Here is a 25,966-nt window from a genome sequence, read left to right as displayed (position 1 = left end):
AGTAATTTATTATGCAGCAATAGATAACTAACATACCCTCAAAGGACCCTCCTTAATTATAAATTCTCTCATTCTTAGTCAAAAGGACAAGATTCACTAAACATGCATTGCTCCTGATCCCCTGATTGGACTGGAAACAATCTTCTCGCTTCATAAATGTCATGTATTTATTTATTATCTATTTTTTAAGATACAGGATCTCACTCTGTTGTCCCGGCTGGAGTGCAGTGGTGCAATCGTAGCTCACTGCAGCCTCGAACTCCTGGGCTCAAGTGATCATCCAGCCTCAGCCTCCCAAGTAATTGGGATTACAGGCATGAGCTACTGCACCTGGCTTAATGTAGCAATTTATTTAAAGAGTTCAGCTGCTCCCACCTTCCCTATCTATTCAAATACTCTTTTAACGTATCTTGAAATTTCTGTCAACTAAAGCCAAAAGAGGAATTAGTCGCCCACGAAGTTTTAACTCACCAAACAACTTTACCAACACCTTCACTCAAAACTGCTTTTGAGTTACAAGAGGAAAAAAAAAAAAGATAAAAAAATAAAACTAACCAGTCTCTTTCGAGATTTTAAATCATTTTAACATACTTTAAGTGAAATCATTCTTTTAATAATTAGAAATGAGATTCATTTATAGACTAAAACATTGTAAACCAAGCAAAGCCAAGCAAGATCAGGCCCCCTAAGATTGTTCTAATATTGAAAGCATTTAAGCAGATAATCAAAGAACGAGTCACAGAGGTTATAAAAATATTTTTTATACTAATTGGAAGGTGGGACTAGATCGTCTTCAAGGTTCCTAACACACTAAGAAGGTTCTACAATACAAGTCTCTGGATGTCCTCCCAAACCTGTACAGTAATTCTCATCAGGTATAACTAAGTGTTGAAAGCAGCCTATAGTTCACAAGAAAAAAGAATTTAAATGGCTTATAAGCATAAAACGAAAATATGCTCAGCCTCACTAATAATTAAAGTAATGCAAATTTAAAATAACTAGTAAAGCATAAATTTTCATGTTCCAGATTGCAAGCTTCAGAAAACGCAACAAGGGTAAAGGTGTAAAAACAGACATTTCAGATGAGGGTGTGAGTCAGTTCATCAGGCAATTTTGGCAATATATATAGTATTATAATTTTAAATGTATATTACCATATGTGACTCAATATTTAGTTGTTAACAAAACTATCCATTCATCTCTGTTTGTAAGAACAAAACCCAATAAACAACCTAAATGTTCACCAATTTTTAAAAACGGGTAAATAAATTATAGTACATCCATACAATGAATAGCATGCAACCTATAAACAGAATGAGTTGGATCTATATACGTGCTGATATAAAACAGTCTTCAATATATATCGCTAAGAAGAAAAACAAAATACTCTCCACTAATGTGGAGCCCAAGATGGGGAAGGGACCTATAGGCAAAGAAAATGTCTGGAAGCAGCTTTTAAAATGCTGTTCACAGTTATCTCTAAAAAGGACTTGGGAGACTTGGGAGCAGGAGGAAAACTTTTTATTTTATGCTCTTTTGTATGATATGCATATATTATATTTTTATTTTTTAAATGAGGGGGAAAGCTTAATGGGGAAAAAGAACAAGAGAAAAGAATAAAGGCTTAAGTTATAGCTACTTTTCAACTAATTTGCAAGCAGTCCATCAAAGGAACCAGGGTCTGGCTTTGGGCTTAGAATACTCACATGCACGCTGAACCGTTAAAAATCACCTCCAGCAGAATAAAAAAACAAACAAACAAAAAAAAGTCCTTCACACTGTCAGTATGCCTCTCACTAATTAAGCAACAACAGCTTTCTCTTGCCATCTTAATGCAAACCACTAACTCAACAACCAGAGGCTTCCATAAGATGAACATCCTCCTGCCTGCCCTTAAGCTTTGTGAATCAAGAAATATGATGGAACCACTGCCTTTCTTTGAATGTTTAGGCAAACAGTGGCAAGGTTAAAGAAATAAAAAGAAGTTGGCATTAATTTCATTAATTGGTGGGAGTTACCCAGAGCTCACAACTGCTGTCAAAAAGCTGCTGCTCCTGCCCACGGACTCCACCCATAAATGTTAGTTGTGATTTTCTTCTCCACTGACCAAACCCTTTCTGAGACTAAGTGAGCACTTCCCAGATCAGTGACCTGCTTAAAAGAAATCTACTAAGTGGCTGTTAATTATTCTCACTGTGTGTGACACAGAAGGGAAAATGAAGTAGGACAACACACTTTCAACGTTCTTTTTTCTCTTTTTCTCCTTTGGCCAATGTGTTAAAGATGGAAGATCTTTTGTATCTTGAAGTGGGCTTGCTTTAGCAACAGAAGTTAAAGGCTGTTTGGTTCATCTAACTATAAATAAATTATAACTGTCTAAAAACATTCATTTTAACTGTTATCAAGTATGTAGTAGGACCTACTTTTAAAAGACTGATGACAGAGTGAGATCTCATCTCTAAAAAAAAAGGAGGAAAATACCCAGGATTTTTCTTATAAATTGTTTAAGTGATGTTACCATGAGAGTAAAGAAAAAAACCGTCAAATAACTTCACCAACACCTTGTCACTCAGATGCTCAAATGTTTTCAATTCAAACCTGGCAAATGTGTAGATTTTTAAAACTGCTTTTGAGTTACAGGGGGAAAAAAAGGATAAAACAAGTCTCTTTAGAGATTTTAAATCATTTTAAGGTTATTTAAAGAGAAATCATTCATTTAATAATTAAAAATAAGATTCATTTGTGGACTGAAACACTGTAAGCCAAGCATAGGCCCAAAATCCGTTTCCATAATCAAAATGTTAATACCTGAAAAAAACTCAGGATGTATTTATGAAGAAAATACCAAGTGGCCAAGGCCAGAATGTGCAAAAAACCTTCCAACTATAATAATTTGTAAAATATATATACATATATAAACATGTTGAGAAGAACACATGTAACCCTTAATCTCCACATCTCTATACAATGTAAATTCCATGAGACTGGAACTCTCATCCTTTCTGCCCTACAGAAATGCATGCCACATTTAGTGCTCACTAAAATAATAATAAAAAAGCTTACTTTTATAGAGCCATCTACTTTCTTAGCGGTAAAATGTCTAAAATTCATAACCATCTACCTTAAGGTTTTGTCTAATCTTTATGCAAAAAGAAAAGCTAAACTCAACTGAATTTCTTGAAGTAACATAAATGTATATTCTCATTACATTTTTTAGTTCAATAAATTGTAATAAGCATGCATGCTCATCAACATTTAAGTATGTTTTAAATTGAATAGGCCTATAGTGGCGAGTGCAGGAATCTAATGACCACTCTGGGCTGCACTTCCCAAAATGATGTCCAAGAAACACTGTTACCCATGGTATCACCAGAGATGCCCCTAGGAAGTATTCTGAGAAAGTAAAGTTAAACAGGTTTCTTCAGTGTAGGATTTCACAGAGTCTTGAATATTAAATGCACATCCACTAAGAAGAGGATGTGAGTTTCCCAAACATATTGGTGCAGGAGTTTGTAGTCTACTTGTGGTTGCTGTTGAGTCTCTTTTCCTCTAAAATATATAAATGAATTACATAGAGCTGTTACCTAAATTAGACATAAGCTCAACAAGGATCCACAGATTCACCTTCCCGGCACTGAGACCTGAGGGAAGTTACTTAATGATTAGATTACCCATCAGGAAAATGGAGATAGAGATATGACTTAACTTATACTTGGCTTTAAGGGAATCCAAAATGGATATATGTTAGGTAATAAATAATTGTTTTGGTTATTATCATTATGTCTGTTTTCGTCTGCTCAGGCTGCAATAATAAAATACCATGGACTGGCTGACTTAAACAACCGAAACTGATTTTCTTAGTTTTGGGGACCGGAAAGTCCAAGATCAAGGTCCATCAGGGTTTGGTTCCTGGTCAGGACCCTTTTCCTAGCTTGCAGATGTCTACCTTCTTGCTGTATACTCACACGGAGGAGAGGGAGAGAGAGTTCTCTGTTATCTCTTCAACATAAGGACATTAACCCAATTAGATCAGGGCCCTACTCTTATGATCTCATTTAATTTTAATTACTTCCATAAAGGCCTTATCCACAAATACAGTCACATTGGAGGTTGGGGCTTCAATATATGAATTTTGAAGGAGACACAATTCAGTCTATATCAATTCTCTTTCCATCTGATTTATATCCTTTCACTCCTTACTATCGACTATATTGCTAAAACAATAAAAATTTGAGGCCACTGAGAGGTGAACAGGTTTTTCAATTTACTGCTGCCACAGACCTGTGGAGGCCCAGAGTAGGGTTGTTGGCTTGGCTCTTCAGATCAAGTGAATGAAGCCATTCTACCCTGAGAAGATGGTAAATAAACAGAAGCTGTCATCCGGCTTCCTAACTCAGCCATCAAGTTAACGTCACGCTGTATTATTATAAAGTGGTTGGACACAGAAAGAGCTTTGGCATGAGAAATAAGAGCCCCACATATATTTTACAACTCTTCTCATACTTAGTGGGAAAACCACCTTAAGAAACAAGGCTTTGCTACTACTGGACCAGCTAAATCCTTAATGTTATAAATTAAGAAATTTCCATATGGTGTATATCAAAACAAATCATCATAATCCCAGAATGTAAAAATATGATGAAAAATAAAATAGTCAAAGGACAGACTGAAAGGAAATATTTGTCTTAAAAGTGACATTTAACATTACTATTAGTATGTGTATGGAATGCAAACAGCAGAGCATATTATCAAAAACAAAGAAAACAACCAAATGTACTAATGAATAAATTAGAAACACAAAAGAGCCAACAACTCTTCAGTCAAAGGGAACCTGTGGGAACTGCTTGCCCAGATCACAGTGTTTGGAGGCTGTGTGTGTAACTGCACCAGGAATCCCCTCTCTTTGTCCTCATCTTGCCTCCAAGCAAAGGTCTGCTCATCTTTTGAGCTGTACATATATATCACCTCCCCTCCTATGCTGGCCACATCCTCCAGGTACCTCCTCAAACACCTTTTTATACTTGAAGCCTTCATGTTACCTACTGTAATTATTTCCCCACGAGATGTGGAAATTTTCTGAGTGCGAAACTAAGCCTTTCTCACTTTGCATCTCCAGTCTCTAGTATCTGGCACAAGTTCTGACAGAGTGGGTATTCAGTACGAGGTCATTTAATAAATAACTTTCATCACTCTCAAGGCAGTAATAGGAAACAAATGGAGGTTTAACAATAATTTACTTAGATACTCAAAGAAATACAGCTTTAAACGTTTACTGTAGAACAAATAATATACTTAATAGTAAAAAAAATGTAAATGATAAAAATGGGTTCAACTCTTCAGAAAAGTAACATGGCAATACCTATGGCAAGAAATCTCAGCAATCCCAATTCATGCTAGGCACAGACAGTGGCTCACGCCTGTAATACCAGCACTTTGGGAGGCCAAGGCAGGCAGATCACTTGAGGCCAGGAGTTTGAAATCAGCCTGGCCAACATGGCAAAACACTGTCTCTATAAAAAATAAATAAATAAAAATTTAATTAAAAAAAAAACTCAGCAATCTATTCATTTTTTCTGAGTGTCAGTCAGAATTTTATCCAAAGAAAGTAGCAAAAGAAGAAAATTAGCAGGTATAGAAATTCGTATTTAAAACATCAAAATATGAGAAAGTACTTATATAGGAGAAAAATGAGCAAAGTATCCCACATCAACTTATTGAAATATTATGCAACCATCAAAACTGGTAATTTAAGACTGCATTTTTTTAAATGTTTAAGGTTATATGTGCAACAGTTCATCACATGTGTATCTGAGAATGCAAAGTATGTCATTTCTGGCATATTGTAAACACAGACTTTTAAAAATGAAACTATTACATTATTTCTTTATCTACCTCAACAGCTTGAGGTATAATTTACATACTATACAATTCACTCATTTGAAGTGTACAGTTCAATGGTGATATGGTTTGGCTCTCTGTCCCCACTCAAATCTCATCTTGTAGCTCCCATAATTCCCACGTGTTGTGGGAGGGAGCCAGTGGGAGATAACTGAATCAGGGAGGCAGGTCTTTCCCTTGCTGTTCTAGTGATAGTGAGTAAGTCTCACAAGATCTGATGGTTTTAAAAATGGGAGTTTTCCTGCATAAGCTCTCTCTCTTGTCTGCCACCATGTGAGATGTGCCTTTCACCTTCTGCCATGATTGTGAGGCCTCCCCAGCCACGTGGAACTGTAAGTCCATTAAACCTTTTTCTTTTGTAAATTGCCCAGTCTAGGGTATATCTTCATCAGCAGTGTGAAAATGAACTAATACAAATGGTTTTTAGTGTATTTAGTGTATTTACAGAGTTGTGCCAAACATCAACAAAATCCATTTTAGAACACTTTGATGATCTCAAAGAGAGCTGCAGCTGTCAATCCCCTACCCCACCCCATCATCTCCTCCCCACCACTACTTCCACCTCGGCCCTAAGCAACCATTAATCTACTTTCTGTCTCTATAGATTTACCTATTTTGGACATTTCATATAAACAGAATCATACAATATGTGGTCCTTTGTGACTAGCTTTTCATTTAGCATAATGTTATCAAAGTTCACTCATGTTGCAGCATCTGTCAGTACTTCATTTCTTTCTATTAATGAGTAACATTTCATTATATAGATATGCTGCACTTTATCCATTCATCAGATGATGGACATTGGGATTGTTCCCATATTTTGGCTATTATGAACAATGCTGCTCTGTACTTCCATGCAAAAGTTTCTGTGTCGACACATGTTTTCATTTCTCTCGGGTATATACTTAGGAGTGGAATTACTGGATCATGTCATAATTCTATGTTTAACTATTTGAGGAACTACAGACTGTTTTCCAAAGCAGGTGAATCATTTTGCAGTCCCAGGGTATGAGAGTTCCAATTATTCACATCCTCACCAACATTTGCAATTACCTGTTTTTGTTTTTGTTATTTTATTCAGGCCATCCTAGGTAGCTCATCATGATTTTGATTTTAATTTCTCTGTGAAGTGGTAGCTCATGATGGTTTTGATTTGAATTTCCCTGATGGCTAATAAAGTTCAGCACCTTTTCATATGTTTATTGGCCATTTGTATATCCTCTTTGAAGAAACATCTGTTCAGATCCTTTGCCAAGAATTTTTTATTATTGAGTTGTAAGAGTTCTTTATATATTCTGGATACTAGTCCCTTATCAGGTATGTGATTTGTAAAATTTTTATTTCTCTGGATACCTTTGAAAGAATAATATTAAGAAAGTGAAAAGACAAGCCACAGAGGCTTTCAACGGTTTTTTAGAATTGTGCCAAACATCCACAAAATTAATTTTAGAACACTTTGATGATCTCAAAGAGATCAAACCACAGAGGCCTGTCTTTTCACTTTCTTAATATTATTCTTTTAAATGTATCCAGAGAAACCTAAGTATCATATTTTATTCCCACCATGATCCATATAAAACATACATTAACAAGACTTTTAAAATTTACATTGTATGCTTTCCTCCTTGAAATCGTATTTCATTCCTCCTCTCCATCCAAATTTCAACCTAATGAAATAAATACATTTATGCTTAAAGTCTTTTACTGACTTACAAATACTCTATCATATTTCTCTGCATCATAAAATTTCATACATACTTTAAAATTTTGAAATGGCTTTGATTTCCTGTGACCACAAAACTCTAGGCTTTAATATTATTCTTCTAGATTAATTATCATTATTAATATTAAACAAAAAGCATGTTTACTGTGATAGTTATTAAACATAAGGAAAAAATTTCACTAGTAATGAATTGCTTAACAGGGTGGGAGACAGTTAAGAGTCTGAAGATTTGCCTGACATCAAAACTAGTCCTTTGATGATCAGGACTTTGAAAACCTTGGGTCAATATACCATGGTAAGATTACAGATGGAGGAGAGTGGTTTTTTGTAAAACAGAAAAGGATATGGCAGGCTGGTCTGAGTGCAGTGGTGTTTACAACTAATTGATCACAACCAATTACAGATTTCTTTGTTCCTTCTCCACTCCCACTGCTTTTGACTGCCTTAACAATAAATAAATAAACAAGTAAATATAAAAGTAAAGGACATGGCAGAAGAAAAGGTAGGAGATACCCAAACCATGGGTGTGTTTTCAAGGGATATCAATTTTCAGAAAAAATACATTACAAGGTAAGGATCTGGAAATCAACTCCCTTCTAACTTTTGAGGTGTACATACCTCTTGGAAAGTTTCCTTAAGTGTACATGTTCCCCAGTTGGAAGACAGCTGCTATGGAGCAGCAGTCCCCAACTTTTTTGACACCAAGGACCGGTTTCATGGAAGATAATTTTTCCACAAACAGGGGGCTGGGGGGGTGGGAATTGGTTTCGGGATGATTCAACTGCAATACATTTATTGTGCACTTTATTTCTATTAATATTACATTGTAATATATAATAAAATAATTATACAACTCACCATAATGTAGAACCAATGGAAGCCCTGAGCTTGTTTCCTGCAAATAGACAGTCCCATCTGGGGATGTGTGACAGTGACAGATCATCAGGCATTAGATTCTCATAAACAGCATGTAACCTAGATCCCTTGCATGCTCAGTTCACAATAGGATTCGTGATCCTATGAGAATCTAATGCCCCCACTGGTCTGACAGGAGGCGGAGCTCAGGCAGTAATGCTTGCTTGCCCACTGGTCACCTTCAGCTGTGCGGCCCGGTTTCTAACAGGCCACAGTACCACTCGGTGGCGCAGGGATTGCGACCCCTGCTATAAAGGATCTTAAGAGATGGTTGTGCTCCCTTCATTAAGCATAATGAATTCTTGTTATATTACATAAAGCCTCATTTGCTAACACCTCTTTCTATACAGGATAGAAGTGGTATCCTATGTAGAGAAAGGAGCTTACTTTCTCTAATAATTCATGATGAAATAGGATGGGTCAAAGCAGTCAAAGCAAACTCAAATAACCAAGTAAGGTTGTATTAAGCATTTGGTAAAAATATACCCAACTGCTGATTAATTTTATGTTCTTTTCTATTTTTACCCTAAAAGTTTGATGGCTTCCAATCACTTGCTATACTAGACAGTGATATATAAATAAGCCTAAAATAGCTACTTTTTATTAAAATCAGACTTAAGCTTGACAAGAGCTCATGACTAGATTAATATTGCTTACAGTCGTCTAAATGTCACCTTGACAAACTAAATGTTTGTCTTGATGACATCTTCCCCTAGGCATATGGCACTTCCATTAACTCCAGTGTTATCTTTGTTAGAAGCAGAAGAAGATGCTTCATTGTTTTCAGAATATTCACAATTTACAAGGCCTCTCTTTGGTCTTGATTTATAATTGCTCATAACATTAAAGGGAAAGATCTCTGCACAGCTAGCCAGTGTGTTTTTTTAAATTAGTGTCTATTTCAAAGAACGAAGTGTTCTCTTTGAAACAAATACTTAACAGCAATGATCTAAATTTTAGATTAAAATGTCACCTTACAAAGTATAACCTTAAAAAAAGATGTTACACTAAATTTTACAATGGCAATCTTGGGTGACTCTGAGAAACTTTGCAAATATGAAATCATGGAAGAATATAAATTCATAATAGTCATTAATTCCATCCAACAAGCATTTAATGAAAACTAATCTTGAACAAGACCCTGTGATAGAAACTGTGGAGAACAAACACACTTTAGCCCTTGAAAAGATTCTGATTGCCAAACTGGTACCACCAAATACACAAAGAATTTATAAGGAGACTCATTATTTAAGTATTTATCCCCAAACTTAGTTGTCATAATTCAAAAATATTCTCTAGGAAACCAATCACTTATAAAATCAGCTTAGCACTTTAACAGTCCTCCCTGCCTGCCCTTACCACCAATGGCATTAAAATGCAAACAAATCAACTACAAATCTCGCAAAATAGACAATATTCCATGAGACTGATGAAAGTAATTCTGGAAACCTACTTAAATAACAAGACCACAAAAAATGAGGCCCTCAGGATCCTCTTCATAATAATCAAGGAGAAGAAAACTACAATTTTATAGATACTTTAAAAGAGAATAAAATGCGTATCAAATGTAAAAAAATGGAAAAATTAAAATGGACCCTCTTTATGATTATGCTTAAGCAAAGGATAGTGTATTGTTTTACCATATAAACTGTCAGAAAACTTATTCCCCAAAAAACCTTACTAAATTCATTTGTTTTTTCCTAATAATTAGCACATACTTGCAAATAAACACTGGGACAAACTTTCTTTTGATGATTATCCATTTATTTTTTAAAAGACTCAATTCTAATTAAACTTTCTATGCATATTAACCGTAAATTTTTGATCTTCATTTTCTTTTGCTCTATAAACAGCAGTTTTATACAAATATAAAGTTTTATACCTTCACAGCTACTAGTCCAAAAAAGACACTTATTCAATTAAACATCTTTTAAAATATTTTAACAAAGTACAAATATATTCACAACACAATCTGCTGACTAAAGTCTCCAACAAAGTTTACAGTACCTACAACAGCATCTACGGATGCTTAGAATAGTTTGTAAATTAATGTAGTTTACAGTTACATCTACTGCTTTAAGAAATACCATTAATACAAATGCATGATTTACAATATACCCGTCATAGCAAGAAAAAAAGATTTATAAAACAAAATGTCTTTTAGGCATTTATTATGCCAAGTATTTAAATGATTACTGTCATTATGACATATGAATAATGCTCTTTTAGAGATAAAAGATTTTATTAGCTCAAGGACCACTTAACAGCTTGTAGGAAGCTCCAAAGTAAAATTTGCCTATCCTTACTGTAAAATAAATGGAACAGCAGTAATCTCTGTGTATTCCTTAAACATAAACTATGATGATTCCATTTGTATTATTGGGCCTTAAGTAAATGAACTGTTACAAATAAACAAAATTTTAGAAACTAGTTAACACCACTGACCCAAATTTGGTTTTTACTTGTTTGCATATATCTAAGAAATTTTACCATGAGGTACATATTAAAAATTAATAATTATTTCTAACTTATACACAAGCCAAAATGCTCACTTTTATCATGGAAGCAAAATTTACTTCTGAAAATAGTCTACATAAATAATATATAAACATACAGTTTTGAGACAGACTAACATCCTCTCATGTTCTATGAATCAAAATGCAAAAGTCTCCATACTTACGTAAATGAACACATTTTCATTAATTTGGGACATATTGATATTACATGACTATGTGCATATCTATGTACACTGTAAAACAATTTTTTTTTTTTTTTGAGACAGAGTCTCGCTTTGTCGCCCAGGCTGGAGTGCAGTAGCACAATCTCGGCTTACTGCAACCTCCACCTCCCAGATTCAAGCAATTCTCCTGCCTCAGTCTCCCGAGTAGCTGAGACTACAGACTACAGGCATGTGCCACTACACCCAGCTAATTTTTGTATTTTTAGTAGAGATGGGGTTTCGTCCTGTTGGCCAGGCTGGTCTCGAACTCCTGACCTCAGGTGATCCGCCCACCTTGGCTTCCCAAAGGGCTGGAATTACAGGTGTGAGCCACCGCGCCCAGCCTGTGAGATAAATTTTCACAATGTTTCTAGTGACAACATACTTTCTAGTCCCAACTACTGGAAAGAAAATAAAAACCTAATATAAAAATTAATTTTCCTTTTTTTAAACAAGTAAAGTTTTAAGTGGAAAAATAGAGCCAACACTCCTCATTACAACAGGGACTGGGCACTAAAAGGTTCAGTGTCAAAAATGTCTTCATTCCCCAATATAATAAAAGACATAAGAGCATTCTCTCTAGTCTGAAAGTCAGATTAGCTTTACTGTTTTGTCTTAAAAACTGCTTTCCAGGGTACAAGATAGCCATGCTAGTTAAATTCCTTCTACTGCCAACTTTATACCTGATGTAACCATATAGGTTGGCATCTTGCAGCACCACACCCATGATAACCAATGCCAATCACTTTACTCCAAAAAAGAAGAGGGCACTAAAGGCAATTACCACCCACAGCACTGAACAGGCAATAAATCCCAACCAAAAGATCCTTAATTCAGCCTCTGAGACAGTTTTGTTATCTTGAGGGGATGCCTTCCTGCACTCCCAGTGGCTCTTCCTGGACACCCAGTGGTTCTTCTCATCTTCATCAGTATGATTCCACCAATGCAGGTCCATCATTAATCTACCTGTGACAGTCTTCACTGCCCCCAAATCACATGGCAACAAGAGAACTGTCACCATCCAGGCAGTATAACTGCTGCTGAGCAATTCACAGAGATGGATTATAACTGCATGGTCTCAAAAGAGTAAACAGAAAAATTATGCTATTGGGTATCTAATTTTTTTTGGTCTATTGTTTTTAATCCCCTATTCTGAGAAGCATTTTTGGTCTATTAAGTTGTCTTCTCTTCTGCATTGAAGGGTGAAACATCTTCAGTGTCATCATTACTGTCCTGCTGCAACATGGCAGCCATGCGCTAGTCCCTTCATCTTCATCTCAAATGAATTCACCTTCAGTGACCTTTTTCCAGTGCCACTTACCCTTGAGCTTCCTGTATCTTTCTAGTTCCAATTAATGAGCAACACTCTAGCCAGATCTAGGCAGACTAAAATCACGTGCTTGAAGGGACTTTCTGCTGTGAAACCTCGTAACCCGTCCCCGAGGGCGTTTCTTAGCACCAACTGTGTACACTGTGCACTACTCTTTTGCCTCTGAGCTTTGTGGTCCACTCCAAACCAACTGCTGAACAAGACACAAAAGTTTCCCCAGTCTATAAGTCTTCATGGGTTTGGTTGTTAATCACTAAGAAACAGATAAACATGGAACTGTCAAAAAATCCTTACAATAGTGGCCCCTAGTCTAAGGATCTTAACTGCTTCCCAGAAAGGTAAAACATACTCTGCTTTTATTCACTCATTAATACTACCCCACCACTACCATAATTCCCCACTCTACCTCATACCTTATCATTAGCCAAATCCCTTCCTCCAAGGTGGTCTGCTCTCCCTAAATGAAAATGCAAGTGAAGCGGAACAGTGGGTCTCAGGTGGACAGTTTGCCTTTCTGAGGAGCCCTGGGTAAGAGTCACCATGTAAGCAAGGCATTTTCCACATGTCCAGTCATTCATGAAACATCTACTGTGACTTATCACATCATGACTTACCTTATCAGTGATAATGTAGATCACCCAACAAATTCAGAAAAGTTATGTGAGCAGCTTAGAGAAATAAACCAAGACTAGAAGGCATAAATCCTTGATTCTATGCTGCTTCCATGAGAAGGGGGATTCTGAATCCTATCAGAGTACCACCACCTTTTGATAGCAAATGTTTGTAATACACAGAGACAGTATGTACACAGAGAAAGAAAAACAACATAAAGTCCAAAATGTAATATAAAAAGAAAATAAAAGAGATTAACTTTTATTGTCTTTCATATGTGTGATTTAGGTACACACACACACATACACACCAAGATGTAAATACTCAGAGATAACACCACCAAATGGTTTAATGATGTAGTAAGATGCTTGCAACTACTTTTAATGGGTAAATTTGGATTTTAAAAAAGTAAAAAACATTCACCTGAATATTCTCAACAATTTTTATTGGATAATTTAGAATAAGGGCTAAATTTGTATGTACACACACACATATACATAACCATCATATTTCCTACAAACGTGTATTAGTGCAGTTGTATATATAATAATTCAAATACCACAAACATCACTGCTACTACGGATGGGATTTGCCAGAATGGTAGACATTACTTTGTAATGTTGCTAATAAATCAAAGTACAACTTTTGAAGTACTCAGCAGCTGCATTTCTGAAAATTTCAGAATACAGTCATGTGTTGCATAACGACATTTCAGTCAACAAAAACTTCATGTATAATTCTGGTCCCATAAGATTATAGTATCATATTTTAACTATACCTTTCCTATGTTTAGATACACAAGTACTTACCATTGTGTTACAACTACCTACAGTAACATACTATACGGGCAGCCCAGGAACAATAGGCTATACCATATAGCTTAGGTGTGCAATAGGCTATACCATCTAGGTGTGTGTAAATATACTCTATGATGTCTGTACAACAAAAAAGCTGCCTCGTGACACATTTCTCAGAATGTGCCCCCATCATTAGTGATGCATGACTGTATGTGTATTAAAACTGGACATACATAAATATAATTGTCTTTAAATGTTAAATGGAGTTGGGTTTTTGTTTTGTTTTTTGTGTTTTTGTGTGTGGTTTTTTGTTTTTTGAGACAATGTCTCGTTCTGTTGCCCAGGCTGGAGTGCAATAGTGCTATCTTGGCCGCTATCTTGGCTCACTGCAACCTCTGCCTCCCAGGCTTAAGTGATTCTTGTGCCTCAGCCTCCCAAGCAGATGTGATTACAGGCGCATGCCACCACGCCTGGCTAATTTTTGTATTTTTAATAGAAATGGGGTTTCGCCATGTTGGCCAGGCTTGTCTCCAACTACTGGCCTCAACTGATCCACCCACCTCGGCCTCCCAACGTCCTGAGATTACAGGGGTGAGCCACCACACCCAGCCGAGTTAGGTTTTTGGTTTAGGTAATTACAAATACGTTTTTCATCAGCTGAATCTCCAACGGGGACATTCAAAGATTTTGCAAAATGCATCAAATATGCATTCACTTAGTTAGCTGTTCTGTACACTACAGAATGTCTAGCACCCTTTAACCCCTGCCCACCAAACAGCAGTAGCATACTTTATTCTTTGGGACAACCAGTAGTTCCCATCAATTTCCAAAACACTCCATTAGGGGGCAGTACCACTCCTACTGAGACCCACTGAATAAAGCCATCCTAAAAGTATTGACTAGGGACAGACAGACAACAGACCCAGTGCTAGTGAGACACTAGGGACAAAGTGATTAAAAATACAGAGCAAGAGCTTAGAGCACAGTGGGGAAAGTGACATTAAACAACTGTCCAAGTAATTAGGTCAATACAAAATACTATAAATGCCATGAAGGAAAGCTATAAACTGCTAATTTAGATGGTGGGGTGGCATCAGACTTGAGGAGTTTGTGAACTACTAAAATTCTTTTATTAACTTGGAGACATAAGTAGGGTTGGCAGCTGTATAATTTTGCCATGAAAGGTCATTTAAAAATAACTAGCATTTGTAACCACTGTAGTAGCAAGAGGCAGTAATGAAATCATCTCTGAATTTTAAAAAAATATATAAAACAAAAAAGTACTTTTAGCTTGGTGGAAAACCTCACTACATTTTTTTTAATGTCTTTGCTGCAGGCTGGTATAAGACAGCAGCATTTTACTATCATATACTAGATCTCTATGTGGTCTCTGGACCAGGGGCATCAACATTACCTGAGAGTCTGTGAAAAATGCAAACTTTCATCTCAGACCTACTGCATCAAATCAATCTCTCTCTCTTTCTGTCTCTCTCTCTTCTTAAGGGTCAGGGTCGCACTCTGTCGCCGAAGCTGGAGTGCAGTGGTGGGTGTGATCATAACTCACTGCAGCCTGCAACATCGGGACTCAAATGATTCTCCCGCCTTGAGTCTCCTGAGTAACTGGGACTACAGGCACGCAACCCCATGCCTGTCTAAGTTGTTTTTTAAATATATATATTTTTTTAGAGACAAGGTATCTCACTATGTTGCCTAGGCTGGTCTCAAACTCCTGGCCTCTAATGATCCTCCTACATTAGCCTCCCCAGTCACTGGAATTACAGGCACAAGCCACTATGCCTGGCCTAAATTTCACCTTAACAAGATCCCCAGATGATTCACATCCACATTAAAGTTTGAGAAGGACTGTGACAGAACAGATCATATGGACCCTCAATGGCTGAAATTCAGCCATAGTCATTTACATTTAAGAATCAGTAATGGCCTTTAACACTTGAAAGTGATTGAGGAGTCCTGGAAAAATCAGGGTGAAAAATGAAACAGAAAGCAGACAAGCTGCTGTAACAAAAGTATCTTGGGGTGGGAAGGAAAGCAAACAAGCTAGAATCCTAAAAAATCATCTTTCTGGCCAGGCACGGTGGCTCACGCCTGTAATCCCAACACTTTGGGAGGCTAAGGCAGGTAGATCACTTGAGTCCAGGAGTTCAAGACCAACCTGGGCAACACAGCAGAACCCCGTCTCTACAAAAATAAAAATAAAAATTGCCATGCTGGGAGGCCGAGGCAGGCGGATCACGAGGTCAGGAGATCGAGACCACGGTGAAACCCGGTCTCTACTAAAAATACAAAAAATTAGCCGGGTGTGGTGGCGGGTGCCTGTAGTCCCAGCTACTGGGACAGGCTGAGGCAGGAGAATGGCGTGAACCTGGGAGGCGGAGCTCACAGTGAGCAGAGATTGTGCCACTGCACTCCGGCCTGGACGACAGAGCAAGACTCTGTCTCAAAAAAAAAAAAAAAAAAATTGCCATACATAGTGGCACACACCTGTGGTCCCAGCTACTTGGGAGGCTGAAGTGGGACGATCACTTGACCCTGGGAGGTCAAGGCTGTAGTGAGCCATGATTGCACCACTGTACTCTGGACTAGTAAAGCAAGACCCTGTCTCAAAAAATAATAATAATTGAGAAGAAAAAAAATGAAGTGCTAATTACAAACAAAAAGCATTCACAGCTTTGCAGTAGATTTTAGGAGCATAAAACTGAGTCACACGACTCCTATGTGGGAGAATGCCTCCAGGGATTTCGCTAAAAGCTGAGTCTTGTCCTGACTGCTACTCCTGCCATAAGACAAAGCAATTTTTATCACTATTGGTCAAGAATTCAGCCTGCTGTTTAGGTGACTTCAGTAGCACCTGTTTAGGTGCTACAGTTGAATTCACGTTCTGAGATCATTAATCCCACAATTAGTTTTTCTAACAAAGGAAATCTCTCTAGAAATGTGTTAATTATGAGCAAAGACATGAGGCCAGATTCATGTCTCTTTTCTAGGCCACTTTGATGGGAAAATAATTGCCAGTACAACGCAATGCCTTTTATAGTAAGAAGAAAAGTTACAGTAAAGATCTGTGCTAGCTGGGCACAGTGGCTCATGCCTGTAATCCCAGCAGTTTGGGAGGCCAAAACACGAGGATTGCTTGAGCCCAGGAGTTTGAGTCCAGCCTGAACAACACAGTGAGACCTCTGTCTCTACAAAAAATTTTTAAAACTTAGCCAGGTGTGCTGGCATGCACCTGTAATCACAGCTACTTGGAAGGCTGAGGTGGGAAAATCACTTGAGCTTGGGAGGATGATGCTGCAGTGAGCCATGATTGCACCACTGCACCCCAACCTGGGCAAAAAAGGAGACCCTGACAAAAAAAAAAATCTGTGCTGACCAATAAGGTAGCCACTAGCCACATGTGGCTAATGAGCACCTGAAATGTGGCTAGTCTAAATTGAGATGTATAATAAAGTACACAAGCAGATTTTTAAAGCAACACAAAAAAAGAGTAAAATATCTCAATAATAACTTTAATGTCCAAATTATATTTTTACATATGGGGTTTTTCAAGTATAATAAAAGTAAAGTCATCTGTTTCTTCTACTTTTCTGTTTTTTGTTTTGTTTTGTTTTTGTTTTTTGTTGTTTTGTTTTGTTTTTTGAGACAGGGTCTCATTCTATTACCGAGACTGGAGTGCGATGGTGCAATCAGAGCTCACTGCAGCCTCAAACTCTGGGCTCAAGTGATGGTCCCACCTCAACCTGTGGAGTAGCTAGGACTACATGACAGACACACATCACAGCTGGCTAATTTTATTTTTTTGTAGAGACGAGGTTTCACTATATTGCCCAGGCTGGTCTCCAACTCCTGGCCTCAAGCCATCCTCCCACCTTAGCCTCTGAAAGACCTAGGATTACAGGCCTGAGCCACAACACCTGGCTTCTTTTACTTTTTTAATGTAACTACAAGAAAAATTTTAATGACATGAAGTTTGCATTATGTATCTATTGAACAGTGCTGGTCGAGAAGCTCATTAGAATTATACATGCATCAATCTTCAATTTAGATTATAATCTATAGATAAATTACAGAAATTACTGATAATCTACAGATAATCCTAGAGAATAACTGCAGAAAACATGAATTTTGGAGGTAGCCCAACAAAAAGAGGTGCTTGGCAGTATTGATCTTTTCATTTTAACAACAGCTGAGCAAGAGAGCCCTTTCAGAAATGTCTGCCTGAGGGTCTCTAAATTTATACCCAAAGAAGAGAGAAACATCAAGTATTTAATAAAAATAGCACCGGGGGAGGAACTGATAAAAACTGAAGTGCAATCACAGTGATGACCAGTTCTCTCACAGCCTAGGAATGTAGGGGTGGAAAAGATAAACAAATTCCACTGACAATAGCCAATAATTTCCTGGTCTAAGGCATTCAAATAACTAAACCTTCCCGCCTCTAAGTAAATGGGAAAGTAAAACCACAATCCCAATACTTGCCTCAGATCAAGAATGGTGCTACCAGTGGAAGTCATAGAAAGATTGTATTGATTTGCAGAGGTATAACTATAAATTAAAATTAACTCATAGTTCTTCTTTCATAGTACAAAGAAAAAAGCTCCCATGGAATTAAAAAGTAGATTCAGAAATCATTGTTTAAATAGCAAGATCTCCACACACAATGTTAAAACATCTCCAATAATGGAAAATGGTGCTGGGTCAGATTCAGTTTGGGAATAAGACTACGAGTACGAAGCAAAGCAAAGTAGCTAAAGCCATCTCCAATCTAGGCAGATTCCTCTCATTCCTGGCCCCGGGAACAATCCCATCACTTAAGAAATCTGGACCTCTGCCAGCCTGCTGCTTCTGTAGCATGCTGGGGGATGGGTGAGGAGGGTTTGGAAATGTCTGGGCAGCTGGCTTTTATCACAAAGCCTTCTCTCTTAGAAAGGCCTATAATGAATTTCCTAGACATGATATAATACAATATTTTAAGTGATTAATAGTGCAAAAATATTACATTTAAAATACTACGTTTAAAAAATGAATGTCCAAGGCATAAGACATCAATAATTACACGAATTAAATGTGATGAAAATATTAAAATAATTGTATTTTAGTGGTTTTTGAATTGCTTTCATTAGGCTTAACCTCAAAACATCTAAATAGAAAAGGAAGAAACTAATCAATTAAAAGCTTAATGTACGTGGCAGGTACTACCGTAACTTATTCCACTTAAAAATAACTTTTTTTAAAGACAGAGTCTCGCTATGTTGCCCAGGCTGGAGGGCAGTGAAGCCATTGCAGCTCACTTCAGACTTGCACTCCTGGACTCAAGCCATCCTCCTGCCTCAGCCTTCTGAGTAGCTAGGACAACGGGCCTGTGTCACCACGCCTGGCCAGGTTTTTTTTATTTTTTAGAACTGGGGTCTTGTTATATTGCCCAGGCTTGTCTCGAGCAGTCCTCCTTCCTTGATATCCCAAAGCACTGAGATTATGAGCCACTGTGCCCAGACACAATTAACTTTTAGTAGAGAATTTACTATGAGCCATTCACTGTTTTAAGTGTTTTACATGTTTTGAAACTGTTGTGATCCTATCAACCCTATGAGCTAAGTATTATTAGCATCCTCCTGTTTGAGATGAGGAAGCTGAGGCATCGAGATGTTAAGTATCACATACCCAAGGAGTGTTGGAGCCTGGACATGACTGCCTACAGGTTTATGACACCGGGCAGCTGGCTCCAGCATCCTGACTTATCGCCCTATGAGACTGCCTCACAGCCTTCACTCGCAGATGAGGACGCTGAAGCTCAGGGAGATTAAGCAACTGTCTGTTCATGGTAACAAAGCTACTAAGTGGTGGAGCAGAGTTTCAAATCCATATCTAATGCTAAATCCTTCTCATAAGCAGCTTCCTGTTATCACCAAACCTCTGCTCCAGTTTGTAATGCTGTAAGAAATATCTCATTTTCTCCTATTCTCAGGAGATGGTTGCTAGCCACTTCTCTCTTTCCTCTTAGCCAAACTGCCAATACTGCCTCCAGAGTTTGAGCTGTTGGCTCTTGAGGCACCTAAAGAATACAAAATAGGATTTATGTTTCTCACTGCTATGTAAAATTAAGCATTCAGGTCCACAAATCTAGAACACAGAAACACAGAACATAAGAGTCTGAACAGACAAATTAGAAAGTGACTCATTACTTGTCATTAATGTTATGAAATAGAAGAAATAACTACCTTTTTGAAATCCACATTGCTAGGGTTTCTAGGTCACATACCTCCCCTAATCTGATGCTGAATGCAATGTCTTTAAATCCTGACCTTTTCAGAAGCAGAATAAGGGGGTGAGGGTGAGAGGGCAAGAAACCTGGGTCCCAGACAAAGCTCCACTGTGAGAACAGAAGACTGTGGCCTGTGGAACAGCACTTACCTTCCCTGAGTACAATTTCCATCTCTACAAAACAGAGATGAAACTATATGTCCACTCCTTCACAGGGCTATTTTGTTGCAAAAATTCACTGAAATACCATATGAAATTGCTTTGTAAACTATGAAGCCCTATAAAATATGTATTATAAATATGCAGTGACACTCCTGCCTAATCTTAGCAAGCATGAGAAGGGGTTTCAGGGCTTCTGATGATGACAAAGAGGAAGACAGCAGTCTGTGCCTCTAATCCTACACACCCAGTAACCCAATCTTCCAGATGAAATCTTCACTGGACTTTCAGGTTCAGGAGCTGTGTTTTAAAACAAGCGTGAGAGATAATAAGCACTGATTTAAATAAAAGGCTTGAAAACTCCAGGAAGGCATTATCACCACTATAACTGCCATCCTAACAAATCTCTGAGGGATGGCTCAGGATGCTCAAGGGGAAAGTTAATTGCTAGACTTTCTGATCAAGTGTGAGATGGTGAAAATTTTACCCTAAAATCACTGAAAAAAACCTGATATTCACAATACTTACATATTCTACTTTTTAATTAATTGAAAAAGAAAACTTAAAAAAAACCTAATACTTTAAAATCTAATATTCAGAACACTTCAGGTTTTCTTTTTCAGTTGTGCTTTTTTTCCTTCCTTCTTTCCCACTGTTGCCATGCCAGTATCCCGGTCGGCCATCAACCCTGCCAAAGAGATGCATATATACAGAGAAAAGCCCTTTAAAGAGAGCAAAATAACTGAAGATCTCAAAATTCAACTAAAGAAACAGCTGCCCATTTCTTAAAATAAAAGATGTCTAATTATTGGTATTCATGTGGTCAGCCTACACCCTCAGAAGGGCACAGATCCACTCTTTCAGTCACAGCAGAAATCCTTTTAAGCCATTTGACATCCTGCACTGTGCAGTTTTAGACCTACGTATATGTCTGGGTTAGAGGAAAAACACATGATCACAAACTCTATAAAGAAAAAAGATTATGGAAGACAAAGACAACAAAAATTTTAAAATAAATAAAAAGAATTTTTAAAAATATATATATAATACAAGAAAGCCAGTGAGCTGACAAATGGCATGCTATTACATTAATAATGGAAACTATGAATATTCATTACACAATTGTCATAAATAGAAGGAAGGAAAACCGGAGAGTGCAGATGGAGCAAAACCTCAGAGTGTTAAAAAAAAAAAAAGGAAAGAAAACACATGCAGTCTCAGACAATATTTTTTAAGTAGGATCCCTGGGTAGAAACTTTGATCTAAGATAAGATGGGACAGTAAAGAAAGAACTTCCTTATACAAGGTAAATAAACAGTATAAACTACCCAGAATGACAGGAAGAGCTTTCAGTAAAAACACAGTCAGGGTAGTCTTCGCTTAGGATGTTTTGGAAAATGGATAATCTAGCTCCAAAATCACAAATAAAGTTAGTTGATATTGCTTCACCCTTCCACACTCCCACTACTCACTTAGAGAAGGGACCACTCCAGATAAAAATCCAATGCACTAATGTGCAATCTCAAATGCTTTTAATTTTTATATATCTTGGGAATGAAGAAGAAAACCAAAAATATGAATAGGATTCACCACAAAACATGTGCTCAGGGATCACAACTTTTATGCCCAATTGCATGCTGAGGACTTCAGGGAAAGATCACCGCACTAGATTGACAGTTTTTCTATTAATAAAAGTTTCAAGAAAAGTACAGAAAACTCATAAGCTCAAGATGATAATGCATACATTTACTAAGCAAAAACATTACCACACAGACAGTCATTTATTTTTTAAAATGTGCATAGAATATTCTAAATTGTGGTTTCCAAACAAACAACAGGGATAAAAAGATGCAGGCACTAAATTATTGACAACACTCAACATCTGACCTGTACTTTTTAATTAGATAGGAAAGACTCCAACTCCTTAAGGCAAATGCCGCAGGATTAATAGTAAATACCTACTCTAAGCAGGAAAACCCATTTGTTTGCAGCACTTCCATTGTACTTCGTTTCTCAATTAGTCCCACAGCCTAGGGCTACCCTAATACACTTTTAGCATTAATTTGCAACTTAAAAGTTACACAATTCAAGTAAATGTAACCCAATCATTATCAAATGCAAGGAACTTTCAATGTTCCCTTTCAAAGGCCAACAATCCAGCAGGTCTCTCCAGCTGCTACTTCAGCTGGCGTGAGGACCCTGTCTGGGTCACCACCACTTCTGGAGCTTCACTAGCCCTGTGACCCTGTGCTAGTTGCTTAACTTCTCTAAACTTCCGTTTCCCCATCTGTAAAAATAGAAATAATAGTGCCAACATTACTGGGAAAATTAAATAAGGTCCATACAGAAAAAACATTTAAGATAAATCCCATCCCCATGAATAAACAGTTGGTGAATTCCTGTGGCGAAGGAAGGAAGGAAGGAAGGAAGGAAGGAAGGAAGGAAGGAAGGAAGGAAGGAAAGAAGGAAGGAAAAAAGTCTGAATTATGGGAACAAATTCACCTAAAAGACTCCAAAAGTATTATCTGTTTATTCTCTCAAGCAACTTTTATTCAGCACCTACTAGGTGCAAAGGACTGTTCTGAATGAATGAGATTTAGAGAGAGGTAGAAATGTTGTCTCTGCCCTCAGGAACCTTACACAGTCTTGTAGGGGGAATAGAGTATTTTAAGGATGTGAACATCTGCTCAAACAACAGGTTCCAAGACTGTGATTAAGTGTCTACGATGGAGAAAATGCCCCAGTTACTCAACACATGAACACAAGACACATGGAGTAGAGACAAAGGGGCTTCCCCTGCCAGACAATAAACATGTGCCAGTACAAATGCAGGCAAACAAGAAAGGGAACCAAGAAGAATCAGGAGAACCTCTGGGGAGGCACCAACCCAAAAACGAGGAGGTACAGGAAGATTCTCCCTCCCTCTATATCTGGAGTAATCATCCTCTGGAAATCCTGTGACCAGATGCACACTGTAGATGTGACATATGTGAACGCTGTTTCCTTCTAAAACATGAGTTAGTAGTGCTCACATACGCAGAGCTCCTGACTGTCTTGTGGGATTCAAAATCCCATCCACCAAAAACTACCTGGCATACAAACCCCACCAGTGGACATTCCTTTCTGCCAGATCCAGTAACATGTGGTCACAGCAAGGCCACTGTGATGGGCAGAAGTGGGGCAACAAAAGGAGGAAGCCTAAATTTGGACTTTACAGACTCAGTTTCCCCCTCTTTAAAATGTGGAGGTTTCTAAAATTAGATTGCTGGTGTTCCCATCATAAAGCCAGGAGTCTCCATGTGCCCCTCAGCTTGTGCCCACAGATGTGAGGACTCGTGTGGAGGATGGCCCAAATGTCACGTGCAGCACCACGCTGCATGTGCCAATGCTTTGAGGGGCACAGCCCAGCTCTATGAAACAGTGGTGCCTGCTCTGTGCCAAGACCCTTTTCAGGAATTACAAGCATTATTTCATTAATTTTTACAACTTTGCCAGGTGGAGATGGTTAACTCTGTTGTACAGATAAGGAAAAGGAGACTACTAGGCGGCCTCACACAGATTATAAATAGGGATACGGGGACAAGCTGGAAGATGGGTAGAGGAGATTCCAGCGCTCTTGCACTTTCCACTCACACCCAGATTCTGAGGTTGTTCAGGTGGAGAAGCGTCACTCACTGCCGTCTGGAGAGCACAGAGTTTCTGCTAGAAACAGCACTGTCACTGACCCTGACATGCCAGTGCCAATCAATCGATCCACCAAAAATAAAAGAAATCTCAAAGAAAAATACCCAGCCCAGTCAACTGAGTTAATAATTAGATAATTAATTTGATTAGCTAATAATTTGTTGAGTTAATAATTCCTGTGGCTTGTCTGTGCCTTGCTGATCCTTGAAGTGGTAGATGTCCCACTCAAAGCTCATAAATATTTCTCAGGTTGCCAACTAGACAAAAATACTATACATAGATACATCATCTTGTAGGTCATGTATTACAGAAACATTTAACATACATACTTGTAACAGCAAGGGGATGTCAACTAGATCATGAATAAAGAGTCATATCTCTCTATATTTGTTTTTGTTGTTGTTATTTCAAGAGTCTTGCTCTGTCACCCAGGCTGGAGTACAGTGTCACAATCTCGGCTCACTGCAACCTCTGCCTCCTGGGTTCAAGCGATTCTCCTGCCTCAGCCTCCCAAGTAGCTGGGACTACAGGCTTGGGCCACCACACCAGCTAATTTTTGAATTTTTTTAGTACAGACAGGGTTTTGCCATGTTGGCCAGGCTGATTTCAAACTCCTGGCCTCAAGCAATGTGCCCATCTCGTCCTCCCAAAATGCGGGGATTACAGGTGTGAGCCACCGCACCCAGTTCTTTTTTTCCTTCAGTATCAATTTTTACATTCCCCAAAACAGCCTTCAAATAATTAAACATAACGGTCAGTTCTCTCACACAGCAAGCTTTCAAAAACCAACAAAAATTACTATACAATGTACCTGAAGACCTTGGTTATTAAATATTTATAGAAGTTAAAATAATCAGTATTATATGTTCATTAAAATTTTTAATAGTGAAAAAATACTCATCTGAGGCCTAAAGAAAAATAACAGCTTTCATCTAGAAAGTTGCAGGTATCGAGAGACAAAAAAACTGTAAATATCATTGTATGGAATACTGGAAAGAGATTTTCAAATGTGATCTTTGAGTTTTCAGGCTGTATCTTTTATTTAAATGTTCAGTTTCCTTAAACCCCTGCATAGGTGTCAATTGTGTTATATGAAATGGGTTTAAAAGCACTAGAGATGTTAAATATCATTCAATCAATATTGTGCAATAGACACAGAAAAAAAAGGAAAAATTGCCTTAGCTTCATTTCTTTCCCTTCCTTTACCCTCAAGATAAATGTAATATTGAAGTGACAGAAACAGATGCTACAACTGGGATCCACACATCACACTCACCACCACCAGTCTGAGAGGTGAAATACCCAATGGAGGTGGAAACTAGTTAGAGGCTCTCAAATGTATGTTAAATGCTTCCCAAACAAACAGTGGGAAGGGCTGGCAAATACATTCATTTTAAAAGTAAATATTAACTTAATGAGCTTGGTGACCGGAAAACTGATTCTGCTCTCTTGAGATTTTTACTTCCCTGCTCCTTCTCATCAAAAAGCAAAAGAAAACGACACAATAAGGCACAAACTCTCCTACTTCTGAGTCCAAATGGTATCAGAAAAGAATCTAAAATCACTCTTTCTGTATGTGTCCTCAAATCTTTCCAACTCAACTGATGGCAAAAAGGAAAGATAAAGTACATCAAACAATGTAAATACTTGCAGAACTAGTCCATTAAATGCAGTGGGGAGCATCAGAAAAGCCAAGTCTTTCTTTAGGAGCCATAATTCTGTGCTCTAATAGCAGAAGAGGGCCAATCATTATAAAACATCTCTAACTCCTGCCTGAGACTTCCCCCTTCTTCTTCCCTTGCCTGCACCAGTTGTGCATCAAAAAAGTATTATGTCTGGTACAAAGATGG

At 37.8% G+C, this 25,966-nt stretch overlaps 2 protein-coding genes across 2 annotated transcripts in view; both read right to left on the bottom strand.

The window, feature by feature from the left end:
* CDK14 (cyclin dependent kinase 14) overlaps positions 1 to 25,966 on the bottom strand; it is a 600,472-nt gene that overhangs the window by 552,303 nt on the left and 22,203 nt on the right. The window lies entirely within an intron of this gene.
* Positions 11,998 to 12,500, bottom strand: LOC100602983 (Golgi apparatus membrane protein TVP23 homolog B-like). Its single transcript, XM_030822055.1, is given in 2 exon segments — positions 11,998 to 12,391; positions 12,433 to 12,500. Coding segments are annotated over 2 exon segments (462 nt in total).

The sequence above is a fragment of the Nomascus leucogenys genome, chromosome 11 (assembly GCF_006542625.1).
Source record: "Nomascus leucogenys isolate Asia chromosome 11, Asia_NLE_v1, whole genome shotgun sequence".
Classification (NCBI taxonomy): domain Eukaryota; kingdom Metazoa; phylum Chordata; class Mammalia; order Primates; family Hylobatidae; genus Nomascus; species Nomascus leucogenys.
The sequence above is the reverse complement of the archived record's forward strand: the minus strand, read 5'-3'. Positions and strand labels throughout refer to the sequence as shown.